This window comes from Sycon ciliatum, chromosome 2 (genome assembly GCF_964019385.1).
Source record: "Sycon ciliatum chromosome 2, ocSycCili1.1, whole genome shotgun sequence".
NCBI classification, from domain to species: Eukaryota; Metazoa; Porifera; class Calcarea; order Leucosolenida; family Sycettidae; genus Sycon; species Sycon ciliatum.
In genome coordinates this window covers 4855550-4881938 of record NC_088644.1, presented here as the reverse complement: position 1 = coordinate 4881938, position 26389 = coordinate 4855550, and the positions used below count along the sequence as shown (strand labels likewise).

The 26389-nt window shown below is 46.1% G+C and overlaps 2 protein-coding genes across 2 annotated transcripts; both read right to left on the bottom strand.

The window, feature by feature from the left end:
- Nucleotides 1–1317: 1317 nt before the first annotated feature.
- LOC135808357 (zinc finger matrin-type protein 2-like) lies at nucleotides 1318–10217 on the bottom strand. The gene is made up of 8 exons (XM_065321533.1): nucleotides 10067–10217; nucleotides 9900–9990; nucleotides 8200–8264; nucleotides 6171–6241; nucleotides 5608–5681; nucleotides 3450–3560; nucleotides 3098–3132; nucleotides 1318–2156 (listed from the first exon to the last, which is right to left on the bottom strand). Exons 1-8 carry the CDS (start codon nucleotides 10073–10075, stop codon nucleotides 2016–2018), a joined length of 597 nt encoding a protein of 198 aa, XP_065177605.1. The 5' UTR covers nucleotides 10076–10217; the 3' UTR covers nucleotides 1318–2015.
- A 4852-nt stretch (nucleotides 10218–15069) lies between these two features.
- LOC135808356 (lysophosphatidylcholine acyltransferase 2-like) lies at nucleotides 15070–26306 on the bottom strand. The gene is made up of 13 exons (XM_065321532.1): nucleotides 26005–26306; nucleotides 24377–24510; nucleotides 23859–24082; nucleotides 23129–23257; nucleotides 21718–21815; nucleotides 20809–20843; nucleotides 19973–20027; nucleotides 19581–19663; nucleotides 18925–19050; nucleotides 16950–17100; nucleotides 16542–16646; nucleotides 15685–15823; nucleotides 15070–15468 (listed from the first exon to the last, which is right to left on the bottom strand). The coding sequence occupies exons 1-13, from the start codon at nucleotides 26095–26097 to the stop codon at nucleotides 15386–15388; spliced, it is 1455 nt and encodes a 484-aa protein (XP_065177604.1). The 5' UTR covers nucleotides 26098–26306; the 3' UTR covers nucleotides 15070–15385.
- Between the last annotated feature and the right edge of the window lie 83 nt (nucleotides 26307–26389).

The following is a 26389-nucleotide window of genomic DNA, read 5'->3' as shown; positions in this document are numbered from 1 at the left end:
AGCTGAAGCCGTGAAGAGTTCACGTTGTCGTCGTGGTACGGGACTGGCCTCGAACCAGGGAACTGGAAGTCGTAGAGTCTTTTGCAGCTTTGGCACATGAACCACCATATATGGCAATGCGGATGTGCCATACGCGCATATATGCGCATGTACCAGTGCAGTGCGCAGTACAGTACAGACAACTTCACACTAGCATTTGGCCAATCAGAGAAGCACCGTAGATCTATGCTTCCACATTAGGAATAACCAGCAAGAGTCCATAACCTTATGGACTCTTGCAAGTCGTCGTCTTGGTAGATCTACCAGGCTGCTGCAGCACTGCAGCCCTGCACTGCTGCAGTGGTCATACCAAGAGAAATTTTCCACGAGGACCAAGAACAGTCTACAGTTAGGGTGCGTTCTTAAATCCTCTCGGAAAAGTTGGAGACTCTCCGAAAAGTTCGAGAGCTGTTCTTATATCCTCTCCGAATTTTAGGAGGCTCTCCAAAGCTCTCCAAGCTTCAACCACCTCTGAGGTGGTTGAAACTAACTTACTTACTTGGAGATTCCCGCGGTTTGGGATCAGCGCATGCGAACTAGCCTAAAAGCCACGTGTTGATCATGAGTGTACGCATTTCCCTTTTCGCATACGCACAGCGCATACTATATTCGTGGCACTCAAGATCGCGGCCCCTTTGGCGCTTCATTTTGCTTGACATCTGCAAAATATCTCCGAATTCTTCGAGACCCGTTCTTGAAGAATCCCAGTTTCTTCGACTTCTCTTTTCTTCTTCTCCTACAAAAAAAAAAGCTAGAGAATTTAAGAACGCACCCTTACTTGTAGTACTACCAAGAGTACATAACCCAGTGGGCCATGGGGGTTATGTACTCTTGGTACTAGCAAGAGTACTCTTGCTAGTCTTGGTACTAGTGGGTCGCATCCGTCATCTTGATGTCAAGATACGATGAAAGCTGACGTCACGGGTCGTATTGGTGCAGTGTAATACTCTAGGCGTGGATCACCGCTCCGATGATTCATGAAATACATAATGGCATAACGATGCAAGCCACATGTGCCACTCTGGACGGGAAGCGGTTAAGCACCCCCAATGACATGAGCATTTGCGTCTTTCGCCGTTCATGCAGTTATCGGCCTGCACCACCTCATGGCCATGCCCGTACAGGGCATCATTCCCTGGCTAGCCATCTCACCTGTCCACTACAATCGTCATGGCCTCTGTTCCCGGGCCCGATTGAAATGCACACGAACCTGCACCACATAGCGCAAACACCCTTCATGAATAGCACTACAAAGCACACACACGAGCTCCGGAAGACTTCAGGTTAGTAGCCAGATGACATAACTTACTCCGTTGTTGATCAGACGAGCTTGCATAACCATGGTAACAACACGATAATGCCAAGCATCTGCTCACAACATACAAGGTATCTGGAGAATCAGACAAAATATAATATGGCACATCTACAGATGTAACAATCTGCAATAGCAAGAAGATCACAGTAACAATAACATCAGCGGGGGTGCTCCATCAGCACTGAGCGTAAGTAGAGAGCAAACAAACTACACTCGGAGTATTTACAAGCAATATAATTATAATATATATACATGTACATGGAGAGGACGTGAGACGCCAGGCCACGTTGAATGGGACAAGAGAGACGCGACAGTCATCAATATAAGTTTACACTCGGACGATGTGTTGCGCGCCATGACTACGACGACGACGACAACAACAACAACAACAACAACAACAGCAACAACAACACCACCAAACCGTGATCAATGACTTGCGTATGGATCAGGAGTCACAAGCAGAACACAGTACAGGACAAAGTACTCAAATAATCAGATGAGGGCTATGTACACATGGAAGGAGAAAATTGAAAATCGCGCACAGCACGATGAGAGAAAATTTAAACTGGATAACTGGTCAAGGCATGCGCATGCATTTTTCTGTTGGCTGTTGGCTTACTCCACAAAGGAACACGCCGGGCCGGGTTCCTGCTTTGCTTGGTCAATTCTTCTTCTTGGCGCCAAAGCTACCGAAGCCCATCATCTTGGCAATCTCCGGGTCTAGCTCTTCCTCCTCTTCTTCCTCGGCCTTTCTCTTCTTCTCCTTGCGACGATCGATGCGCGCTTGTCGAACACGCTCGGCCTGGGCACATCAACAAGCAAACAAACAAATATAGTACAGAGCTGTAGTCAATAGCAGGGTGAATGAAAACAGATGCACCTACAGATCCAGTACTTTCATGAAAGGCCAGGAGTTTCCCATACGTGAACTACAAGTAAGGTGGAACAGAATTTTATTGCAACTCAGTAATTGCAATTGAGCAATAGAGCACTTTGTGCACAGAAAGGACGTAACCCACTTTGTACATAGGAACTACTCTAATTTCAGAAATTTTCGGTGCTCAATATTTTCGATACGAGGGCAAAAAGCCAGGTTAGGTGAACAGAAATTTTAGGTACAAAGAAGCAGTTCCCTATTGGATCATGTGTGTTAGTGTTTGTTCGGTGTATTGAAATTTTAGGTATGAAACAGATGCACCGAAAGTACCGAAAATAAAAGTGCTCTGAAAATTTGTGAAATTACAGTATTCATGTCAGGCGTGGGATTTTATTTCACCAAGATCAACAGGGCACCACAATCCTCGTGTGATGCACAAGTACATGCAGTTCCCTTGTTTCCCTGTCACGCATGTCGGTGGTACGTCGCTGCTGAGCTCACCAAAGAACTTGAAAGAAGTCTCACAGTGCATCCATGATCCTGCATTACAAACTCTTTGGTTGCAGACTTGCAGTCCAAGCACACTGATCTGTGGTAGTGCTTACTGCAGAGTGGGCCAGCAGCTGGTCAACAACTTGCTACAGCCAGCCGCAACCAATCACCCCCCCCCCCCCCCCCCCACACACACACAAGAGTAATCTGTACTCGTGAAGGCAACACAAAGCTGTGTACAAATGCTCATGCATGATCGCTAGCAAAGACATGAAGCAGAGCAAACGGGATAACAAGTTAGGCCCAAATTATCAGACACCAGCAGTTGCACACGCATCTCAAGACAGATACCACCAGCGGACAATGAAACTCACCTCTTCCTGAACTTCGTGCAGTCTCTCCTGGAGATCTGAGTGGAAAACAGGAAACGGCAAGTATACAAAACCAAAGGTCAGCTGAACAGCTGAACACGTGAACAGAGTCGTAGACTTGCACTGGGTAGTCACTGTGTGACATAATAAATCATGTGATTGAGTTGAAGACCAGGACATCGTCACTATGATCAGGGCTCAGTCACAGTAGGGAGCAGGATGCTACAAAAGTATAGTCACACGTTCTACCGGATACCCCACTGCCCAAAAGGTGTCCCCCACTGCCCAAAAAGGAGCCCCCTACCCACACACAGTCTATAAAGTTAGTATAAACAGAGATGATTTTTGTACCTACCGTATTTCTGCTTCTGCTCGTCCTTCTTGCGCTTGTTGAACTCAAAGCGCTTTTTCACCTGGTCCACGGTAGAGCGCTCCACGCGCATCGACATTCCCAAATTGCGTTGATCTGTAATGTCATAGCAACAGCAAAAGAGCTTTTTTCAAGGACGCGGTGCCGGGCCTGTCAGCGGCGCTCACACCGAGATAGTGACAAACAGGTCGCATGTGAAAATGCATGTGAAAAGTATACGAAATGTGACAGGTTTGTCTCCACCAGCGCTTGAAGAGATTTCGAAGCTTGTTCTTTTTCGCCCAAGCCATGGAAGGGCTTCCCGGCAGCTGCCCTGAGTCCACACAAGTGTCGGACTTGAAGTTGCGCGCCATCCTAGTGCTTCTTTCACCTCCACGTGTCCATTCTCATAAAAACTGAATGTGACCTGGGCTTCGCCTGTTCACCAGCGATTCAAAAATTTCTCGCACGTGATCCCGAAATGTGACCGTTGGTCCGTCCTTGAAAAAGCTCTATAGCAACACAAGTACTGCATTCATGACCTGCGGACGCTACTGTGTTATCCTTGGTGGACTCACCACTGCACAGTGGAGATACAGGTGGAATCCTGATACAGTCAGACCTCGCTTATCCGGTCCTCGTTTATCCGGATCCCTCGCCATCCGGAAGAAAATCGCTGGTTACCGATGTGCAGCATATGTTATGCATACAACATAACCGGACCTCGCGATCCGCATACCGGTGCATGATTTTGTGTACAAACTGGTTAAAATGTGTACAAAAAGCTTCGTCGTATCCGGTTGCATGTGGCTTCCAGAAGCTAGAATCAGGGAGTTGTACAGGCAAATGAGGTCCTTGACCTGCTGGGTGCATGTGGGCAGGACTTAGTTGCATGCACTTGTCATTTTTCTGGCTTGTTTTACATACTGTGCACGATAGTTGTACTGCATAGGACCCGTCTACATGTATGTACGATGTCACTGCTTATGACATGCCACATGCGTATACAGTATGTGTGTTCAGTTATCCGGTTCCCTCGCCTATCCGGATATTTTTGTGGAAAACAGATGTGTGCGGTTAAGCGAGGTCTGACTGTAATTCGAATAAACCGCTCAATTAGAAGTTTCTTCCAGGACCGATTTCTATTCATTACAATTCCCACATAACAATATCTGATTATTCGAACATCGAACTGGGCATGTGCAGATAATTAGAAGTCCCACAGAATCCACGCACATACTACATAGACAATGCGGGGGATTTGTGCTGATAGTTCGAAGATAACAAAGCATAATTCGAAGTTCACTGTACATTAAACAAGTCAGTTCAGTGTGCACAAGCAGGCTGTACTGGCCAGTTCAGTGTGCACAAGCAGGCTGTACTGGCCAGTTCAGTGTCCGCAAAATCTGTGCCTACGGTGCATAGCGTAACTCTGCGTGACAATGCGGGCATTTCGACATACATAAGGGGCCATCCGGCATTATCAATAATTTTCACGGAACGAAAAAGTTTAGTTATGACCCTCCCCCACCCACCCACCCTCTTCAATGAAAAATATATTGACTTGACAGCTAGAATCAAGAGTACATACCCCCCCCCCCCCCCCCCCCCCCCAGAGTGTGCAACTCCACTATGGGTGCTGTCCCGACAGAATTTCAAGTTGACGTCATTTTGATGATGCAATGCGCACTGTACACGGATTATCAGACGAATCCGGAACCTGTGGTTGACCGAAGCCGATCAATCCTGTACAAATTATTGCAAAGAAAAACGTGTGATGCGTTGACACCCGTACACATGTTGTAAATCACTGGTGCAAGGAGCATTGCGTCATAAATAGTGACGTCAACTTGAAATTCTGTCGGGACAACAGGGTATGTGGGAGTTGCACACTCTGGGGGATTATGTACTCTTGCTAGAATGGATTGATGGTTCAGCTATCAATAATTTTCAAAACAAAACTCTCCTCAACCCACCCGCCCATAAACGAAACTTTTTCTCTTCGTGAAAAAGATCGATACTTACGGACGGCCCCTAACGTGTTGTGGGTACATGTTTGGATAATTAGAAGCTTTTCGGGGGGTTCGAATTATCAGGATTCCACCTGCACTAGCATGCATGCGGACCATGACACGAGATACACAGCCCACAACGAAGAACTCACGCTTCTTGCCGTTAATGTGATCCAAGAAGTTGATTGAGTCCCTGACGGTGCAATCGCACACATTGCAGTAGTACCTGCGTGGCAACAGAATGGAGAAATAGGCAATCGCAAACACATCAGCGAACAACCTCTCTGGGTGCTCCAATGAGCCATTGATAGCTAGTTGATGTAGTCTAGTCCGTTGCCACGTGAGTATCGACCTTCTATACTTGGATGCGCACGCATGTACAAGAACAAGTACAGTAAGAGACATCTGAAGAAAGGATCACATCAGCGGTCTGCTCTACTTACACAGAGCACTGCCAAACACTGACACCACCATGAGGAGGATATCAGTGATCAAAACTGCACCAGTAACAGCAGCAGCAGCAGCTGTACCATCACGGCCAGCAGCAGCAGCACTACTAGCGGCAGCAGCAGCACCAACAGCACTACCAGCAACATCAGTACATGTATTAGCATCAGTAGTAACATCAGCACTAGCAGCAGCAGCTGTACCATCACGGCCATTTCCAGTATTTAGTACAAGATATTAGCACATGGACATGTACTGGGACACATACCCTCCAGTCTGTGATAGCGGTGTGGCCTTGGTGATGACAATTGACTTGTTCAACTTGGAGTCCAAGTCCACCTGGAAATGGAATGGACAAGAAAAATGTGTGCATGCATGCATGCGTGGATGCACACACACACACACACACACACAAACACACATGCACACACACACACACACACACACACACACACACACACACACGCATGCACGCAATAACAGACACGGTTAGTCCTTCAAGACAGTACTTCCTGCTGGCAACATCAAATTCGGAAAATAAAAGCACCCTGCTTGAAAAGACATATGCAGTAGGTCACACCAAGGGAAATCAGGGTTGTTCTGCTGAAAAAACCCACTCACGGTTATAGAGTGCTAATTTGTTTTCTCGCTTTGAATTTTTTTCCCGATCACGATAGATACTGGGTTCAACTGCTCCGTGCCAGATACCAGGGGACGAAATGCCGCCGCGACGCAAGACAGTCTTCAAACTGAACACAAAGCTATGGTCTTGATTGTGCCAATGTATTTCACTACGTTCATTACACTGGTACTGCAAATCGAGAAGATTTTGACAACTAGACCATAGCTTAATGGTACAGCATCAAGGGCCTGTTCATTTCCTCAAAAATTATGAAATCTGTGTTCTCTTTCGTTTCATTTTGTACATTTCATATGCCGCGAATGCAATTCATTTGAATTTCACTTTCCGCACGAGACCGAGTCAAATTGAGTTTTCCGCATGCGTAGGAACACCAGCACAATCAATAGTGGGTTGTCTGAACATACCAACACATGGTGCATATGAATGGGATTGATGCGAAAATGTAGACACTTCACCGCATAGAAATACTGTTGATTTACCAGTACACTGTATTGGTACGGTAAACCGTGAAACGCCAGCGTCTGTTTATGTTCGCGATTTGCCAAATGTGCACGTGGAGATGTTTCCGATTGGAGCCTTTGCTTTGCGTTTACCTTTGCGATTTCACACCCAATGTGAAAACACAAAAGTTTCTAGATGTCAAAGTGTTCCCGATTTACAGTGCTCACATTGAACTGCAGAAGTAATAATACAGTCGTCCCTCTCTAATCCGGCACTTGTTTATCCGGAACCCTTGCCAACCGGCGCACTTTCTGACGAAACCGATTTTTTTTCGTTCAATTCCTACATCTTAATCCGGCACTTGAATTCCGCCTCCGGCAGTGACTTTTTGAAACAAATCGCTCAAACTGCACTTAGTTTGATTTCATAATCCGGCAGTCGTAAATCGCGTACCGTACAGGTGCACTCCTTGCCAGGCCAGGCTAGGCCAGTCTAGTCAGTGCCGCGCGCGCGGGGCCACTTCAGAATTCAGTTCAGTTGACAACAGTACTCTCGACCTCGCGCGGGAGAGTTCAGTTCGGTTGGTTATTAGGACTTTTCCGAACCTTAACTCAATTTATACAAAGAGAAAGACCAAGGAACTACAAGTTACGCTATACTGTCCACTAACACCACCAGTTACTAAACAATCAGCTCATGCGATAACATTGCACGACACTGACCGACGGTACTGACGTTCTACAACTAACTACAACGTTCGACCTGCACGATGTCGACTGCTTCGCGTGGCCTTCTCAAGAGGGTCAATGTTGTCCAGGAGACAACGGCTAAGCAGTCAACCATACTTTCTTATTTTAGCAAGGAGTAGTGTCCTGCCAATTTTCAGGTGTGTGTGCGTGTGTGTGCAAGAGTACATGTGAACATGTTCTCTGTTTTGCTTTATCACTTTATCACTGTGTATATTCCTGGAGAACAGTTGAGAATATGAAGCCGTGCACCAAATACTTGGGTCGACACGGAAAACCCTGCGTTTTGACGTATGATACATGCATGCAATTGGGTAGGGCCGGGTCAGAGGGCAGGATTTCTTAATCCAGCACCCTCGTTAATCCAGCAGAAAACGCCGTAGCAAAAGGTGCCGGATTAGAGAGGGACGACTGTAATAAGATTGATTATACCTATCAAGAGCCTATAATTATAGTCATCTACCCACCTCATAATCTCGTCGTTTGAGCAGCTCTCTCTTGACGGGGGGCTTCTTCTTTGGTGGCTCAAGGTCTGCAGCAGCAACAGTTTAATTAACAGAGAAAACATATAAGGAGTCCAAATACTTTAAAAACAGTTGTAGTAAAAGAGGGAGGGAAAGGGAGAGAGAGAGAGAGAGAGAGAGAGAGAGAGAGAGAGAGAGAGAGAGAGAGAGAGAGAGAGAGAGAGAGAGAGAGAGAGAGAGAGAGAGAGAGAGAGAGAGAGAGAAAGGGAGAGAGAGAGACACACACACACACACATTGCATTGGACGATGCAAATGCCGTAAGCTCAGAAGTCATGGACACTACATGGTACAGGACACACAAAAACTCCCTAGGACCTGTCACCATCAGGGTTGAACTTGAAGCCAGCTTGAAACTAAAGAGGGGCGGCTGGGAAAGTTGGTGCATAGTTACAAATTTGCATCGCTCTCCACAAATGGAGTAGAGCATGGCAATGTAGCCTTTGCAGACCTATTGCCACTTTTCCTGACGTGTAGCAGTGAACCAGCACAGTGCTCTCCCCTTTTAGTGCCTACATACACGCAATGTATTCTGCATTAATGTCACGCCATGTCCAGCTATGCATGGTACAATGGCACTGTTGGTTTTGAAAGGGAGCCGGCAAAACTGGAAGGGGGAGTGCACAGCGATACACTACGCTTCTCCGGCTACGTACAAGGATAACCACCACATTCCGAACACAGTGCAGAAATGAATTGCTGTTCTTCACTTTTCACAGTCTGAGCATTTTATACAGGAGGATGCATGCAGCGTGCTAGGAGTGCTTGGATGTCTGATGATTGCGCAGAGTGTGTAACTCAGAGTCGCAACAAATTACAGTACTGTCGGCTACCCAAGAGCTGGGTCACAGCCTAGGCCGTTTTAATTTGTTCATGTGCTATATATAGTCTATGCACAGTTGAGCCACCGCGTATTATATCTAGGTACGGTATGCTGGGTGAGATCCTACCAAGCCTATTTGCTCTTCGGTGCCCGGCAGTTCTGTAGCATTGCTCCACTGTTGGACGATGAAGTCTGCGCAGCTGTATTCGAAACAGTTGCTAGGGAGCCTCCTAAGACGTGGGGAAGATTCCACGAAGCATGTTGGATGGGCTGGGAGAGGGCATGCCTCGTATCGTATTCAGCGATACCGACCGGATGAAATACTTGCGGCTCGGTATGTAAAAACACAAACCCAAGCCTTCGTCCGATGTTCGCGCCAAGGGTGCTGGAGACCCGGGTGAACTTGTAAAGAGCTACATGTGCGAAACTGACTCTGGCCATAATAGCAAATACGATTCTTGAGACCAGATCTTCTTATGTCAAGTCATGCCTGATCAATGGACCTCTCTCTCTCCCCCCCCCCCCCCCCCCCCCATCCAACCGTCGCCACGGGATGGTTCCACATGACTTGTATCAAGAGTCCATAGCCATAATTATATTTGGGTCATGGACTCTTGCCAATACATGTACGTATCGCAGTGCTGAAAAGTTATAAAGATCTAATCATTGCCCTTTACGCAATAACCTAATTCATGAGCTTTAAGTGAACATGGTAATCTCGTGATGATAGAGAACAATAATTAATAGCGTATTGTCAAGCAGTGGAAAGGCTAGAGAAGATTTTAGAACCTCCCGTTCGAGTCAGGGTTGCAAACAACTCACCGTCATCGTCTAGATCATCAGCACGGTCTTGGGCACGCTTGGCGAACTCTTCTTTGTCCCATGTTCGCCTAAACGAATTAGGATCAGCAGACTGTAGAGACAAATTGAGAAAACTCAGTGGCGCTGCGCTGATGCGTTGACCATCACACTCTCATTCTGGGACATACCTTGGCCATTCTTGCCTTCAAACGCAGCAGCGGGGTTAGATTTACAGTCACCAATCCACACTATCGATCAGAACGAGGCTGAAAGGAAATTGTGTTTGCACGATTATTCAATGGGCATGGGTCGGAGAAGAATCAAAAAAGGGAAGCATCAAAAAAACAGTTGAGCTGCCGCGCCGCCGTGGCTGCATACAAAACAAGAGTCATGACGTCCAGAACAAGAACCAGAAATGCATCAGGGAGTAGTAAAATACTACTCCCTGGCTTCATCACAGATCACAGATGTGATGAACCCAGGCCAGGGAGTAGGCCGTAGACGTAGTACAGGGAGTACTAAAAGAACATAAAAAGAGTACTGAAAACGGTTTTAGTACTTCCCGAAAGAAAGTACAACAAGAAACCATGTTTTTCGATTTTGACAGCATGTTACAAGGCGAGGCCGAGGACGCGTACTACTGCGTAGTGCTCCTGACTACAACCATAAACCGGTTGTCGCGTCCTCGCCTTGTAACATGCTGTCAAAATCGAAAAACATGTTAAACTACCAAGCAAGGCTTCTGTATATAACAAGAAACCATGCAGTTCCGGGAATTCCTGGTTCAGACTTCACTTCACATAAAAATAACTAAATAGTGCAATGGGTAAAGACAGGACTGGCATTTTTTCTACTACACTGCTGACCAGGGAGCCGTCAAATATATTGGTATTTGACGACTCCCTGCTGTCGACTATCATGTCCAGCATTGGCCGGATTTTTTTGGCGAATAGCACTCCCCGGTTACCATGTACAATTGTACATCCAGGGGGTGGGGCGTACACGACCGACCGAGTTCTATCGATAATTTATATCCCCGGTTTCATCAAGGGGAAAAGCACAGGCGTGCATGCCTACCTACACCTATGCTAGTATGGCCTGGCCTAACCTGCTGTATACAGGGTGACCATGCCCATTCATTGCCGCATGATTGTGTTATCTGTTGATGATTTATTCAATAATAAAATACTGAATAAAATCATCAACAGACTACTAGGCGGCGTTCGTTTTTGATCTACAGGTTTGGGTAGAAACTGTACTTCTTACGGTAGAGGTGTTCGTTTTTTGAAAAAAAATTCTACTCAAAAGGGTAGATTCTACTTTCCTCTACCGGCTCTACCGGGAAAAAGTTGGTAGAATCCGGTAGAGCTACGGGATTTCCAGCAAGATCAAGGATTTGTACACAACTCCATAAAAAAAAGAAACATTTCACGTACACATCGTGTAAACTACTAGATCTGGTAGAACAGCGTTCGTACACTTGCCTCTACCATCTACCTCTATCGGTAGAGTGACTCTACTCTACTCTACCAGGTAGCTAAAAACGAACGCAGCCCTAGTCTTGAACCTACACATTTTTGCAGGAAGTTTGTGTAAGTGAGTCGTATTTTACAACTCCCTACAATAAATACCAGTATGTAGGTTTGCTTGCACATGCACACGTCCAGTATCTTTGTTTCGAATATGCAACCTGCGTGATTGCAAAACCTGAGTGTGCACACGCATTGGCGATCACGTTGAGCTTCGCGCCGTTACATTTTTGGGGTTTGGACCCATTTGGACCACATGATTGAGTCATGTTCACACTAGGAAGTCGTATACTGTAGGTAGTATAGGCATGTAATGACCAAACATCATCGGACATGGCTGCATGACTTTCCGATTTCACTCTAACTTGGTGCTGCTCAACGAAATCTGGCCTTGTGAGCAGTTTGCGCCGGGCACTAGCTTACTCATGAGGCAGGGTTTGCACGCCCACTGCAGCAAGCCCCATGCCTACACAGTAACAAAAGAGTGGCATGGGGTTAGAGTGTTGTTGTTCTGACCAAAGTCCGACTCTTGCACGTTAAAATAGAGACAGACGGAGAGAAAAGAAAACATAACACGGTGGCGATGTGCAACGAAGAGAATACTCAGACTTTTCTATGATAAGCAAAGGCAGAGGCTTTTCGTGCTGGTGTAGTATCCCTGCCTTGCTAGTACTATGTAATATCTACTGACCTCTAATCATGTCACATGTACACGTACACGCACTGCATGACTCTTGTCACTCCTTTGCTGACAAGCCTGCAAAGCTAATAATTATTATTATAATCACTTCTCACCACTTGTGTTTCCCTTGCGCTTGCTGGATTGCATACTACATATCTTTGCTAGTTTAGATCATCACACCTATATTATGTACATGTAGAACTAACACCCACATGGTGTACTGTACCTCCCTGACCCTGACTGAGGTCATGAGCACAGACATGCCCCTTTCTAAATCCGGTTTGCATCCATTTGCTAATGCCCTCCCTGGCCTCTGTTCCCCTCCAAAGTTCCGTTTGCTTCTTTCATCCTTATACATTTAGATACTGTTGCTATGCCTTCCCAAGTTCTGTTTGGACTGACACAACAGACTTTTGCCCTTTTTCATGACTCATGGCTCATGCAGACGCTATGATGATCTCCTTCCTTTTCGCCCTATAAAAGCTGCCATGCTTTACTCATTTCTTCAGAGCAGAGCAGAACATAAGAGAACAGAACAGAGTCCCTCCTGGCAGATTGAGCCGGAGCAGTTGTATTCCTTTCCGAGTCCCTCCAGGCAGATTGAGCCGGAGCAGTTGTATACATAACTTCAGGCAGATTGAGCCGAATAACATAATATTAGTCAGTCTTCTTGTGTGTGCCTCCTGATACCACTCGGCGACCTATTACACTGGTGGCAGCGGTGGTTCAATTTTATAATTGCTAGATTCGAACCCACCTAGTATCTGTATTACACTGGTGGCAGCGGTGGTTAAAGTTAACGACGTTCCTTTGTAAGATTCGAACCTACCTATTACACTGGTGGCAGCGGTGGTTCAATTTTATAATTGCTAGATTCGAACCAACCTAGTATCTGTATTACACTGGTGGCAGCGGTGGTTAAAGTTAACGACGTTCCTTTGTAAGATTCGAACCTACCTATTACACTGGTGGCAGGCGTGGTTAAAGTTGTCCTTAGTCAATCGTTGTCGTCAGTTTCGTTATAAGTACCTATTACATTGATGGCAGCCTCGAACGATGAGCGGAAAGCACCGTTAATTGGCCCCCACCGCGGTTCTGAACCCATGACGATCTGACAACGATGCAGAATCTCGGTTCGCCAGTCCATCCGAACAGCAGATCGACGCTGCGACGCCCGCGTTCCGGCAAAGTGGATCACCATACTTCTCCAGCGAGCTCTCATGCCCTCCGGCATGTCCCTGTAGTACTACCGGTATATATACGACCCAAGCGACGTCGGCCCTTTCGTCTCCGTCCCTATTGCCGATCCTGCAAGAAAATTGGCCATGACATAGCGTATTGCTATCGTCCTCGCGCGACACGACCCATCTTCACTTCAACCCAGGTATGTCACCCTACTTGCTGTATCGCAACTCTATCGCCAACCCTTTCAAATGCACCTGTTACTAACGTGAGTACATATGCCACCCCTACCATGCAAGCTCCGCCATCCCGTGATTGTTTCCATTCTGTGATCATGATCATTGCTGCCATATTCCTCTCACTAACTCGTTCTGCTGCCAAAGTTGTTCCCCTGCTAACATCTCTCACCTTTAGTTTGATTGCTACACTACACGCGATACACAAGGCCCTCCACGTCCCTTCAGCAAATCCATCCCATAGACAATCCCACTCCCAGTCCCCGCCCCACCATTCGATCAACAACCTAGGACTCACAACCCTCCATGTACCTTCATGTACGTCCAGATACATGCAGTACACAGTTCTAGATCACCCAACATTTCGCCACACTGCAGCTTCCGTACAACCGCTTTCTCAAGGTTTTGATCACAAAGTTTCCTAGCCTTTTCATCACCCATCCCGATCATGTCCACCCCGTAACGACCAAGCAATCAGTTCAGACCCAAAATACTGTATACCCTGCAAGCACGCACTCAAATAACCAGTCCATGTAACATGATATACCGCCACATGATGCGCGAGTCTACTTTTCCCGTTGTACCGTCCCAGAGAGACGCGAATGAAGAACTGTTACCGTCCACAGTGACGCGATTTTACACATCCTTTTTTTACCGTCCGAAATTTTTCCCGCTCCACAGAGAGACAGGTCCTTCACACATTATACACACAGGGTCCCTACTTTATTATCAGTCTACCAAGCCTTGTTTAATACTTTGGAAAAATCACGAGGGCGTGATTATCTGTAGGAAGGGAGGGTGTAGTATCCCTGCCTTGCTAGTACTATGTAATATCTACTGACCTCTAATCATGTCACATGTACACGTACACGCACTGCATGACTCTTGTCACTCCTTTGCTGACAAGCCTGCAAAGCTAATTATTATAATCACTTCTCACCACTTGTGTTTCCCTTGCGCTTGCTGGATTGCATACTACATATCTTTGCTAGTTTAGATCATCACACCTATATTATGTACATGTAGAACTAACACCCACATGGTGTACTGTACCTCCCTGACCCTGACTGAGGTCATGAGCACAGACATGCCCCTTTCTAAATCCGGTTTGCATCCATTTGCTAATGCCCTCCCTGGCCTCTGTTCCCCTCCAAAGTTCCGTTTGCTTCTTTCATCCTTATACATTTAGATACTGTTGCTATGCCTTCCCAAGTTCTGTTTGGACTGACACAACAGACTTTTGCCCTTTTTCATGACTCATGGCTCATGCAGACGCTATGATGATCTCCTTCCTTTTCGCCCTATAAAAGCTGCCATGCTTTACTCATTTCTTCAGAGCAGAGCAGAACATAAGAGAACAGAACAGAGTCCCTCCTGGCAGATTGAGCCGGAGCAGTTGTATTCCTTTCCGAGTCCCTCCAGGCAGATTGAGCCGGAGCAGTTGTATACATAACTTCAGGCAGATTGAGCCGAATAACATAATATTAGTCAGTCTTCTTGTGTGTGCCTCCTGATACCACTCGGCGACCTATTACACTGTAACGACTGCAAGGAAAGCGGGACACTTTTGGCATAATCTTTTCAAGGAACTCAACATTATCAAGGCTTCGCCACAATCGTAAATATGTTTACACCAGGAAAGCAAATAAGTTACTAAATCAACAAAATAAATCAAGTGTCTTGGGGGGGGGGGGGGGGGGGTTCTCTCTCACGATGAATAGATTGCATCACTAATGCCGGTAAAATAGACCAGCAGCAATTCGCAACATGCGAGATTAAATTAAAGGGGAAATGATAAATTTGATTAACAGCACATAGCACTGGTGGCAGCTGCTAGCCAGAGCAATGGTACAGGCACACTGACACCACGGTGTCATCCTAGAGTTTGTCAGTGCCATTCAAAAGCCAGAACAGCAGTACCTTCAGGTCCGGACTGCCTTCAAGATACGCTGACAATCCGCCTGAGCACAGAGCACATGGAACAGCAATGTTAACAAATATAGAACGACAAAGATCGCAAACTACTGCATGCATATCTCTCTCTCTCTCTCTCTCTCTCTCTCTCTCTCTCTCTCTCTCTCTCTCTCTCTCTCTCTCTCTCTCTCTCTCTCTCTCTCTCGGTGATTGCCTGTACAAGGGGCCTTCAAAAAACAGAAACAACCAAAACAGGTGCTTACTTTCACTCAAGTCGTGACTCTGCGACATCTTGTACAAGAACTTCTCGACGCTGTCCTTGCTAACATTGGAGTGGCCATGACGCTGCATGTAATCAAACATACTGCTGGCAGATAGCTTGTTGCCACCACCACTGAGAGCCTGCAGCACACCGAGTTCAAAGGCAGAGAATAAACACAGACGCTAAGGAAAATACAAGCCACAATGAAATGCAGAACACTGCAAACCAATGGAACATGAAACAGATGCGCAAGGACCTGTGACAAGCTCAGACTGCTTCAAAGTACATGCAGTATTCCGCCAGCCTGATGCAACTTTCAGCTGATCACCCACAGTCAATCATGCTCACATACAGCAGTCACACACACACACACATGCATGCATGCACGCACACACAACCGACAGCCAGAAACGTCTAGCTTATCGCTGATCCAGTTGCAGATTGAGACAGCATGCACCCACCCCCACACAGCAGTCAATCTCGGACCAAGCATGCTTTCATGGAGGTATGCAAACCTCATACTGCTTGTGGTGATCTTTCCGACTAGCAAAATCTAACTCAGCAAGTTCCAAAATGGCGCATGAACATAAATTCAAAAAATCCCCATAGCTACATGCAGTAGGTAAAAAAATATGCATACACAAATTCAAACGTAATAATATACATGTAGCAAGTATGAGTGAATGGATGTGTATCAGTCCTACAAGGTCAACGTGACGGCCAAACAAAGAACAGCCTCTCTTCGTGCTGAAACACGTGAGCTGAGATTGATAGCCGCCATTTTAACGGGAAGTGCTACACCACGGAAACACTGTCAACACAGAAGAGCGGAACGCCTGACAAGACCACAACACATACCTTGTATGCTTGCGAGGCGATGCTGTCGCCGCCTGGCACTTTCATAACTAGATCAAATGTGCCAACAGCGTACTCTCGGAAGCGCAGTCTACCATTGTCTGAACACTGGAGAGTGAAAACAGTTAAAAGAAAGGACACAATCGGCGACAGATACAAGTTCACAATAAAACAGCAGCCAGACTGAAGCAAGCGCTGGGCTTCCATTGGCGCTATCGTTGTTTCCAGCAGCGGTTGATAACAGTGGAGGCTCTTGCTCACATCTGACTACAAGACTAGTCATTATACGACACTTTGCAGACACCGGCACTACATTCCACCACCACCACCGGCAGCAGCAGCACTCACTACACGAGTACACGGCAGCAATCAACTGGTGGTGGTGGGAGACATTACGGATAGCAGACTTACTGTGTCATACTCAGTAAAGAGGAGCTGAGCATGATCCTGGACGGGCCATTGCAGATAGGACAGGAACTCTTCACAGCTCACCACACCACTCTTGCTCGTGTTCATACTAATGAAGCGCTCAACGATGACCTTCAGGTCAGACAGACGCACACTACAGCAGCAGCAACATCAAAACACACACATGCAACAACAGGAACCGAGCAGCGGAAACAAAAAGCACTTACAAATAAGTGAGGGCCCAACTGAACTACAAGAGGTCACAGTATTGGTATATACTGCCTGATACTTGCAACCTGCGAGTCAGTACAGTTCCAAAAGGACTGATGCAGACGGCAAAATTGCCAGTACCAAAACAGGGAGTCATCTAAACCTCGAGTGACTCCCGAACTACAACAAAGTCTGATTTTCCCAATAGGGAGAGTTTTGCACATCGCATCACGGTTCTGCCTCTGCACCTTGTGATGGAGCAGAACTCGAAGCATGAATGGCACGTATTCATCTAAAATGGCGGACGCCCACGCTGCATACATGGTATGGGCGCACGTGAGCCACGCTGGGGGGACCAGTGTTGCCACATCATTCTAGCCAAATATCAGTAGCATGAAAAAATAAAATGCATCATCCGGGGGCGAAGCCCCCCGCACCCCCCTCCCCCCTCCCCTATATAGCGACCTCGATACACACACAAGCGGCACTGATAAGAAAAAAACATTTCACGGTTTTGCGTGACACTCAGGCTGAGTTTGCCGATTTTTCCCTGAGACGGATGATGATTTCGCTTAGGCGAGACCAAAAAAAAATAGAGATTCCCGGGCCCTCCCGCACCAAAATCGAGCCAAAGCCAATTTTTTTTTTAACAGTTCATACATGACTGTACATGTAGAGTACTGATGGTGTGAGTAGATCTGTGTCGTGGAGTCACACAAACCCGAGCTTGTACGACTCCCTGATGAACAGATCAGGGACATCGTTGGCCGAAATATAGAAAAACTGAACGGGGAAAACTGCGTACCTGTTGTCTGTAAAAAAATTGAATAAAAATTACCGGAAAATGCGGTAAAAAAAGTTCAACATGGTACAGTGCTGTATGCACACATATAGTCATGTACATGTACATACATGGGAAAAAATAAAAAAATAAAATTCGCCCGCCCGCACCAATTTCACATGGGTCCTGCCCGGGAATCTCGATTTTATTTTGGTCTCGCCTTAGCGCTTCAGGAGAAAGCTATGGAAACACTCGTGATGCGCAATAAAAGTCAAAAATCTGGATCACTAGTCATTCACGACTCCTAAACCATGCATAAGGTCAAACTTGAACACTTTCATGGCTGTTGTCGGCAGGAGAAGGTCAATTGTCGGCAGGTCGTGACATGCCTCAAAAATCGGCAGGCTACTGACATGTCGGCAGGTGTGGCAACACAGGGGGACACTTGTTCGATTCCGCATACAAATGCGTGGAAAAGAAGTTTCTCTAATCGCTGGAACTTGTGAGTTTCTTTCGATATAGACTACTGGTCTTCAAGGTATACAATAGTAGTGACCCAACGAAGTGGAATTTGCGGAATACAACGTTCGAGACGGCTCAACAAGTCAAGAGTAAAGTGCGAATTTACTATGTACGCAAATGAGAAAACCTACTTGTTTCCCCGCAGCGCTAGTCACGTGCGCCTTCAGTGAATACGTGCCATTGTACTTCAGAAGAAGTACATCGCAGTCACATTCCTGCCACAAATAACGTTGCAGGCAGTGATATTGTAAATGCTCATTCGGAACTCACCCTGGTCACCCTGCTAAACAAGGTCACATCTACTAATCATACAAGTCAAATACCAAATGCACAATTCACAATGTGCACGCACGCATGCACACCCACCCACCCACACACCCACATACACACAGACACGCACACACACACACACACAGGCACACACACACACGTGAAACTTGACGCACAAACACAATGCTAACTCACTTGAACACTCTGCTCATCATATTGTACTCAACCAGCCCGGCATCGTTAGGCAAGCCAGCATCAAAACACCACTGCACCAGGCGAAGGTCCTCCAAAGCATAGTCGGTCTTTGGCTTGTCCAATTCTCTACACACACGGCAGATGGACACCACAGGGACACATGTGACAGTTCAATGATACAACTACCTGCACATGTAGAACATAACATGACTTCTCCTAATCGTCGCAGGCAAAGACGTCGTTCTAGCCTGCGCAACGAAATAAAATTTGAAATTTAAAATTCCCACGTCTATGGCCATGCAAAGTACAGGAAACAGGACCGAGCCGCGGCTGCGGTGAGTAGTTTTTGATGAAGCCGAGCGACGCGAAAGCTGGTGGTGACCCGCGACCTCGCTGCACCAGCTCGAGCCGCAGTCACTATGGTAATGATGACGTTTCATCTCGCACCGTGACGTGCTGCGGAGCCGCAGTGGAACCCGGCCCTTAGTTAAAAAGAAGAAAGAAGGTTTCTTACAATGGAACTTCTATTCACTTTCACTGGTTCTGAGAAATCACGAACATTTCGTGATATGAGTATTGGCTGGTCCACAGTATAAGCAGTACTAACAAGTAATAGGCAATCGCGAGCATAGAAATAATCATATCGGAAAGCTTACTTTGCTACCACATCACGGACGTTCATTGCGTAGAGTTGGGCGTCTTTCTTCTCCTCTTCTGACGGATTGTAAGGAGGTAAATACTAGCAGTACAGGAGAAGAGCACATCACGGACAAGGAAAACAAGACAATGAACTGAGAGAGGGGACAACCTTGAGAACAATAAATTTGAATAAAACATTACACAAGCCACGCTAGGACTCTGACGGGACAAGACACGCTAAGAATGAATACAGTCATGTACATGTACTGCTGAGGAAGTATACGTTTGCGCACCAAAGTAAGAGTGGTGCAAGCCTGCATAAACATAATAATGAACATTTAGACACCCCAACACACCCCAAACACACATATACACACACAGACAAGGAGTTGGAGCTTGTTCTTTTTACCTCAACTTCAAGATCGTTACTCCATTTACACATGACCAGTAGCAGCGTCATAGGCCTGAAGGCACACACAGACACAGACACACACACATTTGCTTCGTGAAAACAGCATGCAAGGGCACGCCACTGTATCTGGAGGAACGCAGCTTTTTTTCTGTCTTCCGAACCGCACAATGTCCTGACACGATACAGAGGCATGCTGTTGTATGCATGTATGCACATCGTAATAGCGCAAAATGAAGATAAAACACATGGTCATGCTATGAAACAGTGAATAGAACTATCTGCGTGCTGTCACCAGTATCGGCGTGAAGGACTTGTAAGAGCACAACTTACACGGAGACGGGGACAAAAAGAAAACAGAAAGCAGCCAAACTACACTTGAAGGCAAAGGCAATGTCAGCGTTGCCAGATTTAGGCAGGAGGAGAAGCCGAAGCAATTGATAACAGCACCATGTCGGTAATAGTCTTGATCTAGCACAGTGTAGCAGGGTGGTGCAAGTGTTAATTCATTCATTTATTCAGAGACTTCATCTTTGAAGGATTCTCCCAAGGTAATAATTCTTTGTTGCCATCTTCAATAGGTCCGTCAAATAGTAGTAATAGGTTTTTCATTTGACCCGACGAGACCACACAACGCTTGCAGACCACAGCACGAATAGTTCACCAGCCACACTCCACGAAAGCAAGTAGTATTACCCCTGACAAGTCTTGTTTCGTTCCATAAAGTTCTCCCAAAGTAAATGGATAACTATCAGGGGAGTTTCCTGGAAGGGTGGATGAGATGAAAGGGAAGTGAAAAGGGGTCAAGGAAATAGGCCTAAGTACATGATACTTACAGCGAATGTCCAAAGTGACTCCAGATGCCAATGGCCTGCAGACAGAAGAGAGCAGTCAAGCAACACATGCCAGTGTGTGAACAACTGGATAAGCAGGCATGCAGACGCAGCAAATCACCACCCACACTGAAGATGCACCAAACAAGGTGAGAGCAAGTGAAAATTACGGTGAGCGTGAGTGAGTGCATGAGAGGAACGGAGGGAGTGACTGAGAGAGAGAGAGAGAGAGAGAGAGAGAGAGAGAGAGAGAGAGAGAGAGAGAGAGAGAGAGAGAGAGAGAGAAAGAGAGAGAGAGACACACACACACACACAAACAATACTTTTTGTCTTGTACTTACTCACTGCCTAAACTGGTCATGTGGGTCTCCCCGGAAGATTCGAAAGAAAGATTCGAAAGGAATCTTGGAAAGATGACTGAATTGGAAATCGAACCGCCCAACGGGCGACATCCCCCCCCCCCCCCCCCCCCCCCCTCTGAAATCCCCAAACTCTAGGTGGACTTGGAAAGGATTCCACTTATGGGCTCACCACACCTCAGCAAGTGGGTGAGGACAAGGTGCAAAAAATGGATTGACGGCATAAGGGTAACCGTCCCAGGATCCAACTGCATTTACACCTGCCCCCAACAAAGGCACTACTTGCTACTAGTAGGGGTGGCTAAACCAGAGTGGATCTGATATGCTTAACTAGCACCATTGATTACACATAACCTCTCTCTCTCTCTCTCTCTCTCTCTCTCTCTCTCTCTCTCTCTCTCTCTCTCTCTCTCTCTCTCTCTCTCTCTCTCTCTCTCTCTCTCTGTCTGTCTCTCCACATGTACACACACACACACACACACACACACACACACACACACACACACACACACACACACACACACACACACACCAGGCAGCATTGCACACTCACAGGCATGGCGTAGCGTAGCAGCACGGGCTGTACTGGAACACCAGGTCGGAATGCACCAGTCTTAAAGCCAATCACAGCCTCTGTATTATGCACAGTTCCTACAAACAAGGAAGACACGACAAAACGAGAAAATCACATACCGGTATGCTAGCTGCAACACTTCTGCTAGACTACGATGCTGCTGCATAATGAGGGTGTAATTACTACTTCACATAAAACAACGGTGTTGGACAACTATATGTAGTTGCCGTGGTTATATGGCTTGCATGCTGGATTCCTAGTTTACTGTGCTGCAGAGCGCCTACTTGTAATGTTCGCTATTCTTGCGAGAAGATGGGAAACGTTTGCGGAGCACTGCGGCCACACACATGCATGTACACCCACTGTATTTCACGAGAACATTTACCATTGCAAACTCGTTGGTTCTGAGAAATCGCGAAACTTTGTGCCGTGAATAGCAGGCGGTTTACAGATACATGTACAGGTGGAATCCTGATAATTCGAATATGGCTTAATTCGAACATACCGCTTAATTAGAAGTTTTTCCAGGATCGATTTCTGTCAATACGATTCCCACGTAATGTTTTCTGATACTTCGAACCTCGAACCAGACATGTCCGGTTAATTCGAAGTTCCACGGATTCCACTTTAAGTAATACATAGAAAATGTGTGGGATTTGTGCTGATAATTCGAAGATAGCAAAGTGTAATTCGAAGTTCACTGTACACTGTACTGGTCAGTACAGTTTGCATGAGCAGGCTGTGCTGGTCAGTTCAGTATCCGTGAAATCGGTGTCTAAGGTCCATAGCGCAACTCTGCGTGACCATGAGAGCATTTTGATTTACATATTGTGTTGTGGGTTCATGTTTGGATAATTAGAATGTCCGGCTAATTAGAAGTTTTTTCCTGGCATTTCGAGGTTCGAATTATCAGGATTCCACCTGTACTGAAAGGTAACAAAATACCCTGGCACAGGATACGGCAATTCAGATCAGCAAAACAAACAAAAGTAGATATAGCAATAGAGCTTGAAAGTGCTACGTCACAGCATAGCAACAATTTCAAAAATTCAAAAACTGGATCCACTTGGATCCAGTTTTTGTATGGATCCAAGCACATTTCAAGCAGTCTCACTCACAGCAAGGTGATGTAGCCAATGAAACTGACTGATTTGGCTACTGGGCGCGGGGTGACAACTGGTGGCGAAGTAAAAGTCACACCTGCATACGACATGAGTGGGTTGCTATGCACCCACATACTGAGGCAATAGCAAAGTCACACCTTAGTGGATCCAAAATAGAAATCTGATGTCAACTTACTACTCCCTGACCGTTCTTGACGTCATCACTTTCAAGCCCTATACACACAAACTCAAACTTCTGGATACTGAATTAGAAGAAGTATTCCTACCTTCAGGGAAGATGACAACTGGGATCCACTGGCCGGGAGAGGTGACGCGGCTGATGACTTCATCAACAACGCTTTTACCCTTGGCCGAAGTTCGGTCCACCCAGATTGGCTCGCAGGATTTCAAGCAAGCTGAACGAAATCGGCAGAAGCAGCAGACACACAAAGGAAGGCGTACTGGTGAGCGCATGGATAGCTCGTATATGTCGTGTCAGGAACACACAGAGTTTAGTAGGACTCAGCTGTCTAGCAAGATCAGTTGCAAAGAATCAGTACTGCCAACCTTCTTCCGTCCTTTCCCGTTTCGCTAGTTTACAGAAGCCCAGTTCGAATACCTTCCATGAATATTTCAACACGAATAGCAGTGGCTCAGGACATTAAAACAAACTCATTACACTCCTGCAATTGGTACGAGGCATGGGCAGAAGAAATTGGTTTCTAAACTCAATCTCAGATGTGGAGCCAAGCATTTAATTGAAGAGGGAAAGAACCAAAGTTTTCTCCTCATGCACTACTGTCCACCAATTTATTGCCAAGACACTGACGGGTCAGAAGGTGTGTCATTCGACACAATACCGACGACGGGTGATGAATTGATATTGACATTCAACAGACCAACACGTGGATCAATCATGTATTGGATGCACTGATCAATAGCCTAGTTCTAACCTTCAAGGTTGCCGGCTAAGGAATAGGACACATAAATGCAAAGTACACATGCTAAAAGGCTTACTTCCAAGAATTGGGAGGTTTTCATTTTCTCTCCGCGACATTGAAGAACCCCAGCAGAACAAGCTCAACATCCACGAGTCCATAACATGGGAGTGCGGAGTAATGATAACGATCGGTGCTTCCGAGAGCTTGGCGCGTTTTCCTTTTACCGTGATCGTGTAGTAGCCAAATACAAGGAAAGTCCAGGCACGGACAACTCGCGGCGTAATGCTCAGCATTAGGAATCTGCTCAGCCAAAAGACAAGAATGTGGACCAGCGAATGTTTCAGGACAGTGTTGACAGCCCAGGCCAAGTCTACCTACAAAGCAGTCAGACTGTTTTGACAGTCGGCACCCAGATGACTACAATTCCACAGGCGGCCACTGGATTTCAGCAGCATTAGGCGAAACATGGCACTTGAAATCATGCACAGTGCAGCATTCAACCTGCAAAACATCCCATTGAGCAAAAGCCTTCATACAGTCACTCATACAACAGATGGCGTGGAAGTAAAGCAGTACCGGTACAAAGGTACTCACTTTTGCCATGGCTTCAGATGCTGGCCAGTCTTCCAGCCCATACCACCCAGCCGGACACAGATAAGAACGATCGGAACGATGATGAAGCTCAACAATAATCGGATGGGGAACATGATGAGAGCTCCTGTCAGCAACTGCAGCCAACAATGCCAATACCACACAAGAGACACACTCTAGAAAACGTTGAGCCAGACATGCACCCACCCACCCACCCACCCACCCACCCACCCAACGCAGGCCAGGCAGCAGTAGTGCCCTGCAGATCCTCTCTGAAACCAGAAAGACCATGCACCGTCCAAACATTCAGGGCCAAAGAAATATGATAAAATCTCGAAACTTCGCCTCGAGGACTGAGTGTGCGACTTAAACCTTGGTTTATAGTCAGGGTAACGGCTTGATACCCAGTGCGACAGAGATCACACGGTGTTTAGAACTTCTACAGCGAACTGAAATGCTCTGAGGTCAAGACCCAACAAGAAATCGGCAGCCAGGCTGGTCGGTGTAAATAGACTATACAATGGCATCTATGCATAAAACATGGCTGTAGGCTTTTTGCGGGGAATGCACCACTGTACATGCATTGTTAGCATACTTGACACAAAGCCCGTGCTCCCGCCTGATTGGGCACGTCCTGGGTTGGAGATTTCTAGTTTGACCACCACTAGTACATACATACTTATTACAAACTTCCAGTGCATGCATAGCATACATGTTTCTTCCAGGACCCATTTCAGACACTACAATTCCCACATAAACAATGTCTGATAATTCGAACCTCAAACTGGGCATGTCCAGTTAAAATAAGAAGTCCCAAGAAAATCCACTTACATAGAAAATGTAAAAAGAACTAACTCTGCCGTCACCATCACTACTTACAAGTACCATTTTTGTTGCTTGCTTCTATCCGCATTTTGGAATGCATATTTAATCATTGTTTTTGCTTGGCTAGCGTTCAATTCAGTCACGATATTCCACTGATGATAGTGACACGAAAATCGATTATGGAAAACATTTGACTTCGTTGATACATAGAAAATGTGTGGGATTTATGCTGATAATTCAAAGTTAGCAGAGCGTAATTCGAAGTTCACTTTATATTATACAATGCAGTTCAGTGTGCATGCGCAGGCTGTCCTGTCCTGTTCAGTGTCTGTGAAATCGGTGTCTAAGATGCACCGCGCAACGTTGAGTGACAATGCAAGCATTTTGATATACATAATGTGATTTGCGCATTTGTTTGGATAAATTAGAATGTCCCGATAACTAGAAGTTTTCCCTGGTATATTGGGGTTCGAAATTTCTTCGAATTACTAGTACAGCTGTATCAGGATTCCACCTATACAATTTTTTTCTACATGACATTGTAATTGTTTACATTTCACAGTACAGTACTACAACATTGTACTGTTAATTTTAAAACATAAGACCATTTTAATGGAGGAAAATTACTCGCGTACTGTGTAGATCTATATAGTTGTAGTGACGGGCACACGTCCTACATCCCTGAATGAAAGAGTCTGACACGTGTGCTAAAAAAAGTAAAAATGTTGCCCAAGAAATACGAGTAGAAGAAGCATTTGCCCTAGAGCAACAATTGCAAAAATGCAGCGAATGCAGTCCAATCCTACCTTGAAGCGCATCCATGGAGTGTATTCAATGTCGTATACAAATGGGTTACTGCTACCGGTTTTCGGCTCCGGAAGTCGCCTCACCCTTCCCATCGTTTTGGCTATTCTTTCCAACTATTCAAAATGTGCAAAATCAAGAATTCTAGGCACTGCATGCATGCAATGAAGGACTGGTGGTGCTCTTTCACAACTAGACAGTATAAGGCACCACGTCGTTCAATCCGTGTTCGAATGATGAGTGCTGAAAGAGAGAGAGAGAGAGACCCACGGAGGAAATCTCCTTCGTCCCGTCCAAATCAGCACTGACTTGACAGTGATGGATTTGAAAATAATTTTGTTACAATCATAATCATTGTTGGGGAACTAATAATAATAATTATTATTA